This window comes from Mchenga conophoros, linkage group LG19, assembly GCF_057382185.1.
Source record: "Mchenga conophoros isolate Kocher_MC1m ecotype Shallow Benthic linkage group LG19, M_conophoros_male_GT1.1, whole genome shotgun sequence".
Classification (NCBI taxonomy): Eukaryota; Metazoa; Chordata; class Actinopteri; order Cichliformes; family Cichlidae; genus Mchenga; species Mchenga conophoros.
In genome coordinates, this window is record NC_140544.1 from 8,392,187 (window position 1) to 8,410,770 (window position 18,584).

Sequence of the window (18,584 nt, forward strand, 5' to 3'; positions counted from 1 at the left end):
CTCGTGGTGCTCATCCAGAATCCCTCCCTTATTATTTATTCCTAGTGCTATAATAATTAAGTAAAAAGAAAATAATAAAAAAATATATATTGTATGTTTGACTATCCACTCCGTGCAGGCAGAAAGGTTATTAAGTGTTTAAACTGTAGAAATACAATAATATTGCTGCTGTATAATAAGCATTTTGTCTTATTTAAAATATAAATCTAATATAATCTGTTTCTTAAGGTATGTTAATTAAAATACAGTGTGTGTTTAAATATCATAATTATAATAATCCATAATTATGTGGACATAGTGAAATATAAGCCCTCCAGAAAGGCAGGAAAAGTCCCGTAATTTACTTTAAAACTAAATATGTTCACTAAAACGGTGACAGAGCTACAGACCCATTACAGCCTTACACAGTTAGCTAGCAGTTATGACCAGCACTACTTGCGCAGTTAATAAAAGGACAGGTAATGTCTGTTACACACACAGCACACTCATTTGTTTCAATTTGTCAGTTGCCATAAGACAATTTATCAACGTGTACATAATAATGGATTGCATTTATATAGCGCTTTTCGGGCCCTCAAAGCGCTGTACAATTCCACTATTCATTCACTCTCACATTCACACACTGGTGGAGGCAGCTACAGTTGTAGGCAAAGCTGCCCTGGGGCAGACTGACAGAGGCGAGGCTGCCATATTGTGCCATTGGCCCCTCTGGCCATCACCAATAGGCAATAGGTGAAGTGTCTTGCCCAAGGACACAACGACCAAGACTGACGAACTGCCAACTGTTTGAGCCACGATCGCCCCGCTAATACTCCTGTGTGCTATAGACTACAGTTTACGCTGTACACCTACTAACTTGTTTTGTCGCATCAGTCTGTGTCTCTGAGTTCATTTGTGTTTCTCTTTTTTTTTTCCTTTTTTTTTTGCCTGTCCCGTTTGGCCTTTTGCCATCAGAATTATTGTCTAAAGGCAAAGAAAGATGCCCAACGGATTTACTTTACCAAATTGACCATCCCAGCCTTGCCGTAATGGTCCATTTGATTCACCTTTTATTGTTTATTTTATTTTCATTTACTGAATACGGGACAGACTTGACTGGGGGAAAGAAGGGGAGAAAGAAAGAGGGAAAGAGAAACAGCTGAGAAGAGGGACGGGGGAGAAGGGCAAAAAACAAAAACCAACAGAATAAGCAGAGAAAAAAAATGCATATATCGATCACCTGGATCACCTGTTGAGAAAGAAAAAAGAAAACAAGCAGAAGAAAACAAGAGTAATAGAATAAACAACATAACAATGATATATGGGAATATGACAATAAATACTAAATATTAAACATTATTGTGCAGCACATAAGATCAACAGAACACAGTGTGCTTTGAGGTAGGAGCCAAAAAGGGTGTAGTTTGTGGGTGTGATCACCCGTTTGTACACCTGTGAGCATGGACGCGCTTGTTTTTTTTTAAAAGACGCGCTTGTATTTAAAAGGTTCCTTCATGTAATGATCTGCTAGCTAGCAGTAGATATCAGTAGATACTAAGTAATAAACGATATTGTGCAGCACGCAAGATAGACAGCGCACAATGTGCTTTGAGGCAGCAGCCAAGAAAGCTGTAGTCCGCGTCTGTGAATACCCGTGTGTACACCTGTGTGCATACCTGTGTGGATCAGCATGCTTGCATTCCAAAGGTTTCTCCATGTAACGATCTGCTAGGGAGTGGGGGGAGCCACAGCCCCGTCCTCCAGGGCATGAAGCAGGTATGGAGGAGATCAAGACTCCAGACATCCAGAGGCCCTCAGAACACAAGAGACCAAGGAAGACCAACAGAGGGGCAGCCGCGCCACTGTCCCAGAAAGAGCTGAGGAGAGTCCCAGATGAGGGCTCACTCAGCAGCCGTGGAGCAGAAGCCAGGGGGAGTTGCAGTGACGCGCCCGTGAGCTCCGCCGGCAGCCAGCTGCGCCTGAGTGACCGAGCCCCAGGCCGAGGGGCCGGGGGCACCCCACCTCCGGAGTGGCCCGAGCAAGCCCCAGGCTCCAGGCCCCGATAAGCGGCCGCCAAGGAGTGAGCCGGTGTGTACCTGGACGCCCATCCCCGGACACAAAGAACCACCAACGCACCGACACCTGAGGGAGTCCGCCACTGGCAGGGGAAGTGGTGGTAGGGGGAGATAGGCCTCCAAACCTTGGAGGACCTGAGATGTCCCCAGAGAGGTGGCGTCTGATACCCAACCTGACATATAGACACAGACATACAGGCACACACAGATACAAACATCCATTCCCACCCTCATGCTCTCATATGCACTTACTCCACACTCAACCAACGTGGAGACAGACATAAAGAGACGCTGTACACACGATCACACTCCCCAAGCGTACTTCACGAACCGGGTCTCGGCCCCTGGAGGGGGGAACTGCACCCAGACCCAGGTGGTGTTACCCTTTTCCCTGCGGTGGGGAGAAGCAGACCGCCCCGACTCCGCAGCAGCAGGGAGGCCCCACACTCCAGACCCCAACTCCTCCTCCTAGCCCCCCCTGCTCCAGCAGGTCACAGAGAACGGGTGTGTGTGAAGACTCCAAACCTCCCTCCACCCGCTCATTGTAGTGTTGATGCATGTGTGTTCTAAGGTGCATTTAAAACCCAGGAGGGCATGGAGCTACCTGCCAGAGAGCAGCAGGTAAGCACATAGTCCCTCCTGCTAGCCCTCAATGTCTACGTGTATTTAAAATTGAGAGGTGGGCAACGACGCCAGGGGTGAGGTGTACACCCTGATGGTAATTTGGATTCCGTGTAGCGTGCCCACCCCCAAGGGTCATTACACATACACATGTATGTGTAATGAGAGTGTGAGTAATGTGAATGTCTAAGTTGTGGGATAAAATTGAGGCAGAGGCAGCCAGAAGGGCACAGAGGGGTGGTGCCTCCCCTGCACCCTGGTGACATACCCCTACTCCAAAGCCCTGCATGTGTGGGTGGTTGTGGTGGAGCGGGAAGAGGGAGGTAGCTGGAGATGGGGAGGGAAGGAAGGGAGGGGCAAGTGACCCCTCCCTGGGGCCAGCTCCCCCGCTGACCCCAGTAGGCACCCCCATACTCCGCGACCCGCCAGGGAAAGGGGGCCCAGGTCCATCCGGGCCGGGGCCCAGTGCACCAGCGCCGCCCGGCCCCACAGAGCCCGGGACAGTCCACCCAACCCCACCACAGAGAAAACTGCACCCACCCCGTCATCCACTCATCTTCCAGACTACATAAGACAATACAGGGAGTGCAGAATTATTAGGCAAGTCGTATTTTTGAGCAATAATTTTATTATTGAACAACAACCATGTTCTCAATGAACCCAAAAAACTCATTAATATCAAAGCTGAATGTTTTTGGAAGTAGTTTTTAGTTTGTTTTTAGTTTTAGCTATTTTAGGGGGATATTTGTGTGTGCAGGTGACTCTGTGCATAATTATTAGGCAACTTAACAAAAAACAAATATATACCCATTTCAATTATTTATTTTTACCAGTGAAACCAATATAACATCTCCACATTCACAAATATACATTTCTGACATTCAAAAACAAAACAAAAACAAATCAGCGACCAATATAGCCACCTTTCTTTGCAAGGACACTCAAAAGCCTGCCATCCATGGATTCTGTCAGTGTTTTGATCTGTTCACCGTCAACATTGCGTGCAGCAGCAACCACAGCCTCCCAGACACTGTTCAGAGAGGTGTACTGTTTTCCCTCCTTGTAAATCTCACATTTGATGATGGACCACAGGTTCTCAATGGGGTTCAGATCAGGTGAACAATGAGGCCATGTCATTAGTTTTTCTTCTTTTATACCCTTTCTTGCCAGCCACGCTGTGGAGTACTTGGACGCGTGTGATGGAGCATTGTCCTGCATGATGCAGACTTCTTCCTGTACCACTGCTTGAAGAAGGTGTCTTCCAGAAACTGGCAGTAGGACTGGGAGTTGAGCTTGACTCCATCCTCAACCCGAAAAGGCCCCATAAGCTCATCTTTGATGATACCAGCCCAAACCAGTACTCCACCTCCACCTTGCTGGCGTCTGAGTCGGACTGGAGCTCTCTGCCCTTTACCAATCCAGCCACGGGCCCATCCATCTGGCCCATCAAGACTCACTCTCATTTCATCAGTCCATAAAACCTTAGAAAAACCAGTCTTGAGATATTTCTTGGCCCAGTCTTGACGTTTCAGCTTGTGTGTCTTGTTCAGTGGTGGTCGTCTTTCAGCCTTTCTTACCTTGGCCATGTCTCTGAGTATTGCACACCTTGTGCTTTTGGGCACTCCAGTGATGTTGCAGCTCTGAAATATGGCCAAACTGGTGGCAAGTGGCATCTTGGCAGCTGCACGCTTGACTTTTCTCAGTTCATGGGCAGTTATTTTGCGCCTTGGTTTTTCCACACGCTTCTTGCGACCCTGTTGACTATTTTGAATGAAACGCTTGATTATTCGATGATCACGCTTCAGAAGCTTTGCAATTTTGAGACTGCTGCATCCCTCTGCAAGATATCTCACTATTTTTGACTTTTCTGAGCCTGTCAAGTCCTTCTTTTGACCCATTTTGCCAAAGGAAAGGACGTTGCCTAATAATTATGCACACCTGATATAGGGTGTTGATGTCATTAGACCACACCCCTTCTCATTACAGAGATGCACATCACCTAATATGCTTAATTGGTAGTAGGCTTTCGAGCCTATACAGCTTGGAGTAAGACAACATGCATGAAGAGGATGATGTGGACAAAATACTCATTTGTCTAATGATTCTGCACTCCCTGTACAGTTCTTGGTTGGCCCAAAGTTTTATATGAGAATTTGTGTTTATCTGATTGGTTAAAACTGATGGGGAGAAATTATAGTTTGCACTAAACTATCCCTTTGTTGGTGCCCCAAACTAGTCCCAGCCACTAAGCACTAAAGGTTTTTTTCCCCTATTTTCTAACCTTTACCAAATGACTTGCTGTATTAGTGACCATGAGAGCAACCCTGGTTGAGTTACAGGATGCAGTTTTTGTCTCGTGGTCCCGATGACTCACACATCTTTTAAGGTTCCACCACAGTCAAGTTAAGGTCTGGACTTTGCACGTGTTTTTATTTGTCACATTAAATTTGTGAAGACAACAGAAGCATCATATCAGTCTTTGGATTAGATAAAACATCTTCATCCTCTACAATGATATTTTATTTCAAAATGATGGGTAAAAGTGAGCAACAAAGGTTATCAGACATTTTTGTAACTTCATTCTCAAATCATGCGACATTTCCATATATTTATATAGTATATATTTTCATACTAAACTCGAACATTTATGGACGACCTGAGAACTGTCGACATTGCCTGGGACGAAGCTGAAGCAGTCGCTGCTGACCGACATCGATGGAGATCACTAGCTGCCCGATGCGCCGCTCGGCGTAGGAGGAACTAAAGGTCTAAAAAAAAAATTCATACAGTGCATTGACATTTGTCACAGGAGGAAACATTTGTAGGCCAGTGTATGTTTGTTCAACGTGTAAATCTTCATATTTCACAGTCACGTTACACATAGTTGAGATCACCCAACCCACTGCTCTAATGCAAGAAGGAATTTCCTCTTAAGCAAACAGAACATACAACAAAAGAAAAAACAGGTCACTCAAACTAACCTGCCTTGACAAATTAAAAGTAGAGAACTTGTTTTGAAGTAAGAAAGAAGATGCCCTCAAGGCAAATTCTCACGAGGGCCTAAGAGTACATCTTTCAACATCTTACAATACTGTGATTGCAGCCATTCCTCAACTCTCTGTCAATGGTACTCATGGCCAATGATCAGTGGGCTTTGATCAATGGTTGTTGATCAATGGCCATGAGAATTTGCATAATCATGATGAAGGAACTGACCTCTCAGCCCATTGTTCCTTCAGTGGTGCTAGTTTCAGTCATCATGCAAATGTACTGTTTATAAGATTGGGGAAACCTGCAGTCAGCTGAGACTGAAGAAGTTACTTGGATGAGTGATGAAACGTTTCTCCCACAAAACGCTACGTCCAGATGAACACAACCAACTTTTGGGGATTTACTTACCTGAATGATTGAGCATGCATCAAGAGGTTTTAACCCACTTTGGCAAGGACTGCCTAAAGCTAAATTTAAAAGCAGAAAATTAGAGGCCATCCAGGCCTTTATGTTTATGTGTGTTATCTGGCTTCATGGATAGATAAAGTTGGGTGTCATCTGTATAGCAGTGAAAATGTATGCTATGCGTTCTTATGATGATAATAATACAGTACACTATGATATCAGCAGGACTGAAGTGATATCTATTTATTAGGCACAACTGGAAGTCTTGTTATTCTGCTAAAGTTTTTTCCCACCAGTTTTTGCAAACACTTTAGAAAATTATATTAGCTTCAATAAAAATCATTTAAACATTTGCAATGTTTATTACCTCATTGTCTTACTTTAAACTAATTATTACAACAATACAAAGTTTTAAACTTTAGGTGATCTCAGTTATAATATTGTATTAAAGCATTATTGCAACTAATTGTACTATTAGCCATCAATACAAGGACGAAACAGCTTTAAAGATGGAATACTGATAAGGCAGGTTTAAGGGTGCAGTGAGAACTGAACATAACTGGCATCTCTTTAGTTTTTCTCTCTCTTTCAGTTTACAGTTAAAATGAAGACTGGCCATTTTAATGTCACCTCACAGATTATCATCATCACCAGGAGACCAAGATAACAATGAAAGATTACTGAACATCTGTTTTGTTGATTTGTTTGTGGCATTTTCTTTCAGCTGTCTTGTGTAACAGTTTCCAAAATGCTGATAGATTTTCACTACGTCCAGCCAACACCTATGATACTCTCAGAGGTTGGGGAAACAGTAAGTCAATTTTAGTCAAATTTACTTGAGCATACAGTCAGTTATATTCAGGTGTGTTGCATCAGGGACACATGGAAAAGTTTCAGGACACCGGCCCTCAAGGACTGGAGTTTGACACCCCTGTCCTACATAGTCTCCCGTCAGAGTTGTGGCTCTGTAAGAGTGATAGATTTATGGACTATAGAAACATATGGTATTGTTACTGTGCTTTACATTAAGTTGTTTACAATAAAAGCAAGGAAACACTTATTTTTGCATGACTTTTAATTTTCACATTGAATTAATGAAGAGAATAAAGGCACCATATCAGTTTTTTTTTGTTTTTGTTTTTAATGATGGATAAAATCTGAATGAAATTTTTATGAACCATTTTTGTAACTTAATTCTCAAAATATGCTTTAATCTCAGTGTTCGACATTCACACATAAGAATAACGTTTCATCCAGGCGATTAAAATTTGTCACAGGAGAAAACATTTGTAGGTCAGTTTGTGTTTTTTTACGTGTTAATCTTCATAAACCACAGTCACGTTACACACAGTTGAGAGCACCCAAGCCGCTGCTCCACCAACACCGCCAAATAATGCAGTGGCAGCCCATGACATACCTGCTGCACCTACAGTGAAATCATGTTAGACACTATTAGCTCTATTAGCTTATTCAACATGAGCAAAGCTTTTAGAGAGAGAGAGAGAGATAATATATAGTAAATTATTCAGTTTACCCCAGGACTGCAAGGTTGCTATGAGACCTCCTGCTACAACTCCACCTCCACTAGCGATTGCTAAATATGACATCAGTTTGGCAGCGATGGAGCCTGCTGCTATTCCAGCTGAAGTGAACCCCAGTGAAGCCAGAATGGCAGGAGTCAGAATCACAGTTCCACCAGCTCCTAAAAAAACCCCAAAAAACATATATTAAAGATTTTCATTTCAAAATTATGCTGTGGTTAATGTCATGGCGTACCTGCAGACACAAGGACCGTCTTGCCTGTTAACGAAATACAAAAAGATGTCAAATAAATTCTTTACAATAATAATAATAATAATAATTCATATCCACTGTATAATGGGATAACACTGTTATAAAAAAAATAGACTCACATATTTCTTCCCATTCCATGTCTGTGCTTTCAAAGATAACATTCAAATGACACCAAGAGCTCAACTGAACAAACCTGATGTATGTTATTTACTTTATTTCCAAGAACTACCTCTCCCATTTACCAAATATGAACAGAGGAGGAGGAGCACAGGGATGTACCTTAAAAAAATAACACAGGCATGTACAGGGAGTGCAGAATTATTAGGCAAGTTGTATTTCTGAGGAATAATTTTATTATTGAACAACAACCATGTTCTCAATGAACCCAAAAAACTCATTAATATCAAAGCTGAATGTTTTTGGAAGTAGTTTTTAGTTTGTTTTTAGTTTTAGCTATTTTAGGGGGATATGTGTGTGCAGGTGACTATTACTGTGCATAATTATTAGGCAACTTAACAAAAAACAAATATATACCCATTTCAATTATTTATTTTTACCAGTGAAACCAATATAACATCTCCACATTCACAAATATACATTTCTGACATTCAAAAACAAAACAAAAACAAATCAGCGACCAATATAGCCACCTTTCTTTGCAAGGACACTCAAAAGCCTGCCATCCATGGATTCTGTCAGTGTTTTGATCTGGGGCCTGTTCTTCGTACCGCGCTAAGTGAGTTAGCTGGATGAGATTGTTGACGATTTCGCGTGATCCTGGATCGTTCGGTTCCCCGAAGCCCATCCGGGACTTGCTGTCATAGCAACAGAGCCGTAAGCGTAAACCTGCTGGGGAGCAGGTTTACTTTATGTAAACAGGATTAGATTGCGGCCACGCAGGTATGTCCGCGTCATTCATACGAAAGCAACAGCGATATTCCACCACTGTTTCACCATAAATAAATAACATCAATGTAACTAAAGATAATGCAGCACTTGATCCTTTTATTGATTTCACACAGATACATACAGGTCATATCCTAAAAAAGGGAAATGTACTATTAACATTCTATTACATGTATGTGATTATTACAGATGTAATTCATATTTCAGAGTAGTAATTGTAAATTACTTCGTGTAATCAAGATGAGAGACCACGGCTATAAAAGCGAAGGTGGATTTGGGAAGTCTGTCGCAGTCATGTCCTGTCCGTTTACGCGAGCAGCCCATTGCGGAAGGTGCAAGATTGATAAGGAGAGTCCTCAGAATTCAGCGTATATTGCGGGACAGACAGGATCCTTTAGCTCAGCGCGACAGTGTGCTCATAGAGAGATATCGATATTCCCGTGAGGGTATTATTTACTTAACCAACTTGTTGACGAGGGGGTGCAGGACCACCACCTGTCTTTTTTTTGCTCTGCCCTTTTCTTGGTTGCTGTTATGAACAAACAAACAGATTATTTCAGGGTCTCTTTCCAAGAGACGAAAAGCAATATAAGTGATAAATATTACCATTCTGTAGAATATTCTTATATTTCACTTTTACTTGTTCCCATGTTCTAGTGGGTCCTGTTGTGGCTCTAATGTGAAAGGGGATATAATATAACATATTATAATATAATATAATGTAATATAATATTGGATAATATGGTGTGATATGATAAATCTACCCTACCGCCTACTGGTGTTGGCCAGAGGGGCCGATGGCGCGATATGGCAGCCTGGCTTCTGTCAGTCTGCCCCAGGGCAGCTGTGGCTACAACCGTAGCTGCCTCCACCAGTGTGTGAATGTGAGAGTGAATGAATAGTGGAATTGTAAAGCGCTTTGGGTGCCTTGAAAAGCGCTATATAAATCCACTCCATTATTATTGTTATTATTGAATTACTTACGAGTTTGATTTGTCAGCAACTTTCTGCCAGCCCTCTCTCCTTGCTTTTGCAGCCTTTGCAGTGTTCCCTTGCGTTTTAATTAAACTCTGAAACTCCTGAAATCCCTCACTCAAGAGTTCTTGCTCTGCTGCCGAAAAATACCGAGCGCGCTCCTTCGACATTTTCGCCGACCAATCAAAGGGTTGCCGATCAATGTTTCTACTATCGATGCGTAGCCCCTTTTACGACACCCAGTGATCTCACATTACTTCATCCAGCTTAACTAATCGTCAACAACAGGTGTGTTCGGGGAACCGGAATAGCGAGCTCAGAGTTAGCGCGATGATTTGATCTTGGATGTGTCATTTGATCTTGGATGTAGTAAGCGACGTACGAAGCACAGGGCCCTGTTCACCGTCAACATTGCGTGCAGCAGCAACCACAGCCTCCCAGACACTGTTCAGAGAGGTGTACTGTTTTCCCTCCTTGTAAATCTCACATTTGATGATGGACCACAGGTTCTCAATGGGGTTCAGATCAGGTGAACAATGAGGCCATGTCATTAGTTTTTCTTCTTTTATACCCTTTCTTGCCAGCCACGCTGTGGAGTACTTGGACGCGTGTGATGGAGCATTGTCCTGCATGAAAATCATGTTTTTCTTGAAGGATGCAGACTTCTTCCTGTACCACTGCTTGAAGAAGGTGTCTTCCAGAAACTGCCAGTAGGACTGGGAGTTGAGCTTGACTCCATCCTCAACCTGAAAAGGCCCCACAAGCTCATCTTTGATGATACCAGCCCAAACCAGTACTCCACCTCCACCTTGCTGGCGTCTGAGTCGGACTGGAGCTCTCTGCCCTTTACCAATCCAGCCACGGGCCCATCCATCTGGCCCATCAAGACTCGCTCTCATTTCATCAGTCCATAAAACCTTAGAAAAACCAGTCTTGAGATATTTCTTGGCCCAGTCTTGACGTTTCAGCTTGTGTGTCTTGTTCAGTGGTGGTCGTCTTTCAGCCTTTCTTACCTTGGCCATGTCTCTGAGTATTGCACACCTTGTGCTTTTGGGCACTCCAGTGATGTTGCAGCTCTGAAATATGGCCAAACTGGTGGCAAGTGGCATCTTGGCAGCTGCACGCTTGACTTTTCTCAGTTCATGGGCAGTTATTTTGCGCCTTGGTTTTTCCACACGCTTCTTGCGACCCTGTTGACTATTTTGAATGAAACGCTTGATTATTCGATGATCACGCTTCAGAAGCTTTGCAATTTTGAGACTGCTGCATCCCTCTGCAAGATATCTCACTATTTTTTGACTTTTCTGAGCCTGTCAAGTCCTTCTTTTGACCCATTTTGCCAAAGGAAAGGACGTTGCCTAATAATTATGCACACCTGATATAGGGTGTTGATGTCATTAGACCACACCCCTTCTCATTACAGAGATGCACATCACCTAATATGCTTAATTGGTAGTAGGCTTTCGAGCCTATACAGCTTGGAGTAAGACAACATGCATGAAGAGGATGATGTGGACAAAATACTCATTTGTCTAATGATTCTGCACTCCCTGTACAGTTCTTGGTTGACCCAAAGTTTTATATGAGAATTTGTGTTTATCTGATTGGTTAAAACTGATGGGGAGAAATTATAGTTTGCACTAAACTATCCCTTTGTTGGTGCCCCAAACTAGTCCCAGCCACTAAGCACTAAAGGTTTTTTTCCCCTATTTTCTAACCTTTACCAAATGACTTGCTGTATTAGTGACCATGAGAGCAACCCTGGTTGAGTTACAGGATGCAGTTTTTGTCTCGTGGTCCCGATGACTCACACATCTTTTAAGGTTCCACCACAGTCAAGTTAAGGTCTGGACTTTGCACGTGTTTTTATTTGTCACATTAAATTTGTGAAGACAACAGAAGCATCATATCAGTCTTTGGATTAGATAAAACATCTTCATCCTCTACAATGATATTTTATTTCAAAATGATGGGTAAAAGTGAGCAACAAAGGTTATCAGACATTTTTGTAACTTCATTCTCAAATCATGCGACATTTCCATATATTTATATAGTATATATTTTCATACAGTGCATTGACATTTGTCACAGGAGGAAACATTTGTAGGCCAGTGTATGTTTGTTCAACCTGTAAATCTTCATATTTCACAGTCACGTTACACATAGTTGAGATCACCCAACCCACTGCTCTTAATAATAATAATAATAATAATAATAATAATAATAATAATAATAATAATAATAATAATAATAATAATGGATTGCATTTATATAGCGCTTTTCGGGGCCCTCAAAGCGCTTTACAATTCCACTATTCATTCAATCTCACATTCACACACTGGTGGAGGCAGCTACAGTTGTAGCCACAGCTGCCCTGGGGCAGACTGACAGAATGCAAGAAGGAATTTCCTCTTAAGCAAACAGAACATACAACAAAAGAAAAAAGGTCACTCAAACTAACCTGCCTTGACAAATTAAAAGTACAGAACCTGTTTTGAAGTAAGAAAGAAGATGCCCTCAAGGCAAATTCTCACGAGGGCCTAAGAGTACATCTTTCACCATCTTACAATACTGTGATTGCAGCCATTCCTCAACTCTCTGTCAATGGTATTCATGGCCAATGATCAGTGGGATTTGATCAATGGTTGTTGATCAATGGTCATGAGAATTTGCATAATCATGATGAAGGAACTGACCTCTCAGCCCATTGTCCCTTCAGTGGTGCTAGTTTCAGTCATCATGCAAATGTAATGTATGTAAATGAACAGAATCGACTTTTGGGGATTTACTTACCTGGATGATTGAGCATGCATCAAGAGGTTTTAAACCACTTTGGCAAGGACTGCCTAAAGCTTGTACGTCAGTATGAGCAAACAGCACGCAAGATGGCGGATTACAGGAACCACCTGAGCAGAAGCGTTCAGTGGTCACAGAAGCGTTGGAGGTAGTTTGTAAGAGATTACAGGATGACCCCAACCTCAGCAACATGACCACTCTCAGCATCGACCAAGTGTGTTTGCTTTTCGAACTGTCATGGTCTCCGTGCCTGCCCGGCCGGCCCCACAAGGCTACATGTGTTGTTTGGTTTTCTCTCTCTCTCTTTCTCTGCCTGGGCGGAGCTCACTGTGGGCTCCCGCCCTTGGCCCACACACCTGTCAACAATCAGCGGTCATCACCCAGGAGCACTATTTGAGGCTGGAACACAGATCCTCTCGTCGCTGGATGATTGTACTACAGACGTTAGTGTTTCTCCCAGCTCTTGTGAACCTGTGATTCGTGATTTGTGTGTGACTTCCCTCTCTTCTGCGACAGACTTTCCTCCCCGTACCTGTGACCCTGAGTCGTGTGAACGTGTGTGAGTTTGGGCAAGAAGACGTGAGCGAGTGTGAGAGACCTTCCCCTGGAGTTTGGATTCCCCTTCACTATATATATCGTGCACTGGTGCTGTAAATAAAATGTTTTTTGGAGACACCTACCGCTCTGAGTTCCTACTACCAGATTGTGACAGGAACTGTGTCTTCATTCCACCTATTTCACATTCAAGGGTCAGTTCTACAGGCAGAGCCTTGGGCTCCCCAGTTTCACCCATCGTGGCCAACTTGTACATGAAAGAAGTGGAAAAGAGGGCTTTGTTATCCTACCCTGGAACACCACCAAGCCTTCTTAGACTGTGAGATTTCCGTAAACCTACCCATATGGATTAGTATTTAAGGTTTGAGTCTCATCATCCACTGGAGCATAAACTGGGTGTCATCAGGACGCTACAACACAGAGCGAACACGATCCGCACAGACACAGTGGTTGGCAGGAAGGAGAAGACTATTACATCAAGAAAGCCCTGAGTAAATGTGGTTTGTCCACAGCTTTGTAGGGAGGAAATCATTACTGGCTAGCCCACTGACCGTAGCCAAGAAAAACACATGTTTTTTTCCACTTGCTTTGACTTTGTACTTTGCAACTCTAATAATACTAACTTAACCATCAATATAAGGACCGGACAATTTTTTTGTACAGGTTTTTAAAGATGGAAGACTGATAATACATGTTTAGGGTTGCAGACAGAACTGAACATAACTGGCATCTCTTTAGTTTTTCTCTCTTTTAGTTTATAGTTAAAAGGAAGACTGGCCTTTTTAATTTCACCTCACAGATTATCATCATCATGGTTACAGCAACCCAGAAGACCAAGATAACAGTGACAGATGAACATCTCAGGAATGCTAAATGTTTCAACTTTTTTGCTGATTTGTGGTTGGCATTTCTTTCCAGCTGGCTCATGGAACAGTTTCAGAAACACTGATAAATTTTCACAGTGCATCCAACACCCATGATACTCTCTCAGAAGATGAGAAACAGTAAGTCAATTTCTGACAGTTGATATTTGCTGATTGGCAGTGTTGGAGTGAATTGTTAAATGTTGCCATTATTGTACTTAAATTTGTAAACCTTGCCTTGAACTGCATGTTTAGATATTCTTCGGTTCCTCCCACCATCTAGGTAGGGTATGCAATAGCTTTAACTGCAAGTACATTCCATGTGAGATTCTGGTTTCCTTATCTGGTAAAGGATGTTCACTCCCAGCCATTTAGGGGCTCGCCTATGCTATATATAGTGAACCATTAAAGTTAAGCCATATATGGGTGTGAGGAGATGTTTGTTTGTTTGTTTGTGCTTAATTTGACTTTTTACTTAACTCTCAGATCTCGTCTTTCATTTCCAAGCAGCGGAAAAAACGGCAAAGTTTTTCCCTTAACTATCTGCTACGCACAGATGCAGCCACGTATCTCTGTTGTAGTGACTGGCAGCCTTCGCAAGGAATAAATGAAATGCTCAATAATCCTCAGTAAACATCAGTAAAGTGGTTTTTTTTTTTATCTTAGCTGAACTGTGGCACAGCAGTCAAGTTCGGGTAAAAGACCTCTGCTCTGAGTACACTTGAAATCATTATGAAAAGCACAGTAAAGTGCCCTTTAGTCGGCTTTTTAATCGTGTTTTTTATTAAAATAATACCATGTTTAAGTCTGCAGATAAGGAGGTTAGAGCACCACAGTCTGTATCACACAGCAGGGCCGTGCAAAGATGTTTAAAGGTTCGAATTTCAAGAGGGGCACATTGAACCAGGCTGAATAACAACAACACACATTCATCAAGAATCTAATATGGGATCGCCTCATACTATATCACTGTTGTGAGGTGGCGACAAGGCAAAGCAAACGTAGCCTATGTTTTACCTGATAGGGTACAATGTTGCTGTTGAGGGGTTTCTGCTGCTCCTGCTGCTGATATTGCTGAAGGCCAGGGCTGTGTTGATCTGAGACTGTAGACATTAAAAACTCCATAGGCGAGATGGTAGCTGATTAAACAAGTGTTATGAGATAATAACAAAATGCAAAGATTGTTGACGGTGCTTGAAACCATAAGGCAACAAAAAACTGTGAGAAATAAACTCGGCTGGCTCTGCCTGTGAATCACTCTTTGCCTCTCTTCCTCCTTCATCTCCTCATCTCATCCATCACTCTCCTCTTGCTGTCCATCTGAGAACAAGGCACAGTTTGTTATTGCAATAAACTATTATTTAGTTATCCACAACAACTTTTGCACTTAATCTATAATAAAATGATGACAGAAAAATGTTATAGAAGCAAAACATTCCAGTTGTGCTTAGTATTATTTATATACTGGAATACATCTCCAACAACTGGTACATGTGATATTGTTACCTGTGCTCTTTGTAATCCAGCTGCTGAGGGACCCACTGCCTTTAGCCTCACACAGCTCCTACTGTTTCCTCCTCATGTCCTTACCAGCCATGTCTGGACAATGTTATATCATGAGTAATAATTTGAAAAATCTATAAACACACACACGCACATACATACAGTGACATTTTAGACCTTCTTCACAATACTGTATATACTATGGCCACAAGTTTCCCTCGTGGTGCTGATCCAGAATCCCTCCCTTATTATTTATTCCTAGTGCTATAATAATTAAGTAAAAAGAAAGTACTGTGCAGGGAGAAAGCTTATTAAATTTTTAAACTGTAGAGATGCAATAATTGTACTGCTGTAAAATCATCATTTTGTCATATTTGAAATATTAATCTAATATAATCTGTTTATTACTGTATGTTGTTTAAAATACAGTGTGTGTAAATATCATAATTTTAATAATCCATAATTATGTGGACATAGAATAGAATAGAATAGAATAGAACCCTTTAATTGTCCCACAAGGGGAAATTTGACATGAATATTAGAAAGTTTTTAGTGAAATATAAATCCTCCAGAAACTTACTCTGCCTCTCTTCCTCCTTCCATCTCCTCATTTGCGGTATAACTCTCCACATGCTGTCCATCTGTGCAATAATCCTTTCTGTCATCGTTGTATTTTTACTCAGTTGTATATAGTATTTGTATTTGTATTCTATTTTTATCTTATTGTATATTTATTTTATTTTATTCTACTGTATATAGTATTTTATTTTATTCTATTCTGTACAGTTGTGTACTGTATTTATTCTTATTGTATTCTAATTTTTGCCTCATAACTTTTGCACTGTCCACTTCCTGCTGTGACAAAACAAATTTCCCACGTGTGGGACTAATAAAGGTTATCTTATCTTATCTTATCTTATCTTATCTTATCTTATCTTATCTTATCTGAGAACAAGACACAATTTGCTATTGCATTAATCTATTATTTAATTGTCCACACTTAATAACTCTCGCACCTAATCCATAATAAAGTAATGATAGAAAATGTTATAGAAACATCCTTACCAGGCATGTCTGGACTGTGTTATATCATGAGTAATAATTTAAAAAAAATCTATATACATAAAACACACAAGCGCACACACAGTGACATTTTTGACCTTCTTCACAATACTGTATATACTATGGGCACAAGTTTCCCTCGTGGTGCTCATCCAGAATCCCTCCCTTATTATTTATTCCTAGTGCTATAATAATTAAGTAAAAAGAAAATAATAAAAAAATATATATTGTATGTTTGACTATCCACTCCGTGCAGGCAGAAAGGTTATTAAGTGTTTAAACTGTAGAAATACAATAATATTGCTGCTGTATAATAAGCATTTTGTCTTATTTAAAATATAAATCTAATATAATCTGTTTCTTAAGGTATGTTAATTAAAATACAGTGTGTGTTTAAATATCATAATTATAATAATCCATAATTATGTGGACATAGTGAAATATAAGCCCTCCAGAAAGGCAGGAAAAGTCCCGTAATTTACTTTAAAACTAAATATGTTCACTAAAACGGTGACAGAGCTACAGACCCATTACAGCCTTACACAGTTAGCTAGCAGTTATGACCAGCACTACTTGCGCAGTTAATAAAAGGACAGGTAATGTCTGTTACACACACAGCACACTCATTTGTTTCAATTTGTCAGTTGCCATAAGACAATTTATCAACGTGTACATAATAATGGATTGCATTTATATAGCGCTTTTCGGGCCCTCAAAGCGCTGTACAATTCCACTATTCATTCACTCTCACATTCACACACTGGTGGAGGCAGCTACAGTTGTAGGCAAAGCTGCCCTGGGGCAGACTGACAGAGGCGAGGCTGCCATATTGTGCCATTGGCCCCTCTGGCCATCACCAATAGGCAATAGGTGAAGTGTCTTGCCCAAGGACACAACGACCAAGACTGACGAACTGCCAACTGTTTGAGCCACGATCGCCCCGCTAATACTCCTGTGTGCTATAGACTACAGTTTACGCTGTACACCTACTAACTTGTTTTGTCGCATCAGTCTGTGTCTCTGAGTTCATTTGTGTTTCTCTTTTTTTTTTCTTTTTTTTTTGCCTGTCCCGTTTGGCCTTTTGCCATCAGAATTATTGTCTAAAGGCAAAGAAAGATGCCCAATGGATTTACTTTACCAAATTGACCATCCCAGCCTTGCCGTAATGGTCCATTTGATTCACCTTTTATTGTTTATTTTATTTTCATTTACTGAATACGGGACAGACTTGACTGGGGGAAAGAAGGGGAGAAAGAAAGAGGGAAAGAGAAACAGCTGAGAAGAGGGACGGGGGAGAAGGGCAAAAGACAAAAACCAACAGATTAAGCAGAGAAAAAAAATGCATATATCGATCACCTGGATCACCTGTTGAGAAAGAAAAAAGAAAACAAGCAGAAGAAAACAAGAGTAATAGAATAAACAACATAACAATGATATATGGGAATATGACAATAAATACTAAATATTAAACATTATTGTGCAGCACATAAGATCAACAGAACACAGTGTGCTTTGAGGTAGGAGCCAAAAAGGGTGTAGTTTGTGGGTGTGATCACCCGTTTGTACACCTGTGAGCATGGACGCGCTTGTTTTTTTTTAAAAGACGCGCTTGTATTTAAAAGGTTCCTTCATGTAATGATCTGCTAGCTAGCAGTAGATATCAGTAGATACTAAGTAATAAACGATATTGTGCAGCACGCAAGATAGACAGCGCACAATGTGCTTTGAGGCAGCAGCCAAGAAAGCTGTAGTCCGCGTCTGTGAATACCCGTGTGTACACCTGTGTGCATACCTGTGTGGATCAGCATGCTTGCATTCCAAAGGTTTCTCCATGTAACGATCTGCTAGGGAGTGGGGGGAGCCACAGCCCCGTCCTCCAGGGCATGAAGCAGGTATGGAGGAGATCAAGACTCCAGACATCCAGAGGCCCTCAGAACACAAGAGACCAAGGAAGACCAACGGAGGGGCAGCTGCGCCACTGTCCCAGAAAGAGCTGAGGAGAGTCCCAGATGAGGGCTCACTCAGCAGCCGTGGAGCAGAAGCCAGGGGGAGTTGCAGT

The 18,584-nt window shown here is 41.7% G+C and overlaps 1 protein-coding gene across 1 annotated transcript; it reads right to left on the minus strand.

Annotated features, from left to right (window-relative positions):
- Window positions 1-7,069: 7,069 nt before the first annotated feature.
- On the minus strand, window positions 7,070-8,096 carry LOC146551630 (interferon alpha-inducible protein 27-like protein 1). The gene is made up of 4 exons (XM_085256664.1): window positions 7,985-8,096; window positions 7,848-7,871; window positions 7,606-7,773; window positions 7,070-7,497 (listed from the first exon to the last, which is right to left on the minus strand). The coding sequence occupies exons 1-4, from the start codon at window positions 8,001-8,003 to the stop codon at window positions 7,388-7,390; spliced, it is 321 nt and encodes a 106-aa protein (XP_085112790.1). The 5' UTR covers window positions 8,004-8,096; the 3' UTR covers window positions 7,070-7,387.
- Between the last annotated feature and the right edge of the window lie 10,488 nt (window positions 8,097-18,584).

Bases quoted from the DNA above. Each gene is read 5' to 3' on its own strand.
- LOC146551630 (XM_085256664.1), bottom strand. The intron at 7,774-7,847 runs GTACGCCATGAC...GGGTTTTTTTAG, and splicing joins GACGGTCCTTGTGTCTGCAG to GAGCTGGTGGAACTGTGATT. The intron at 7,498-7,605 runs GTAAACTGAATA...ATTTCACTGTAG, and splicing joins AGCAACCTTGCAGTCCTGGG to GTGCAGCAGGTATGTCATGG.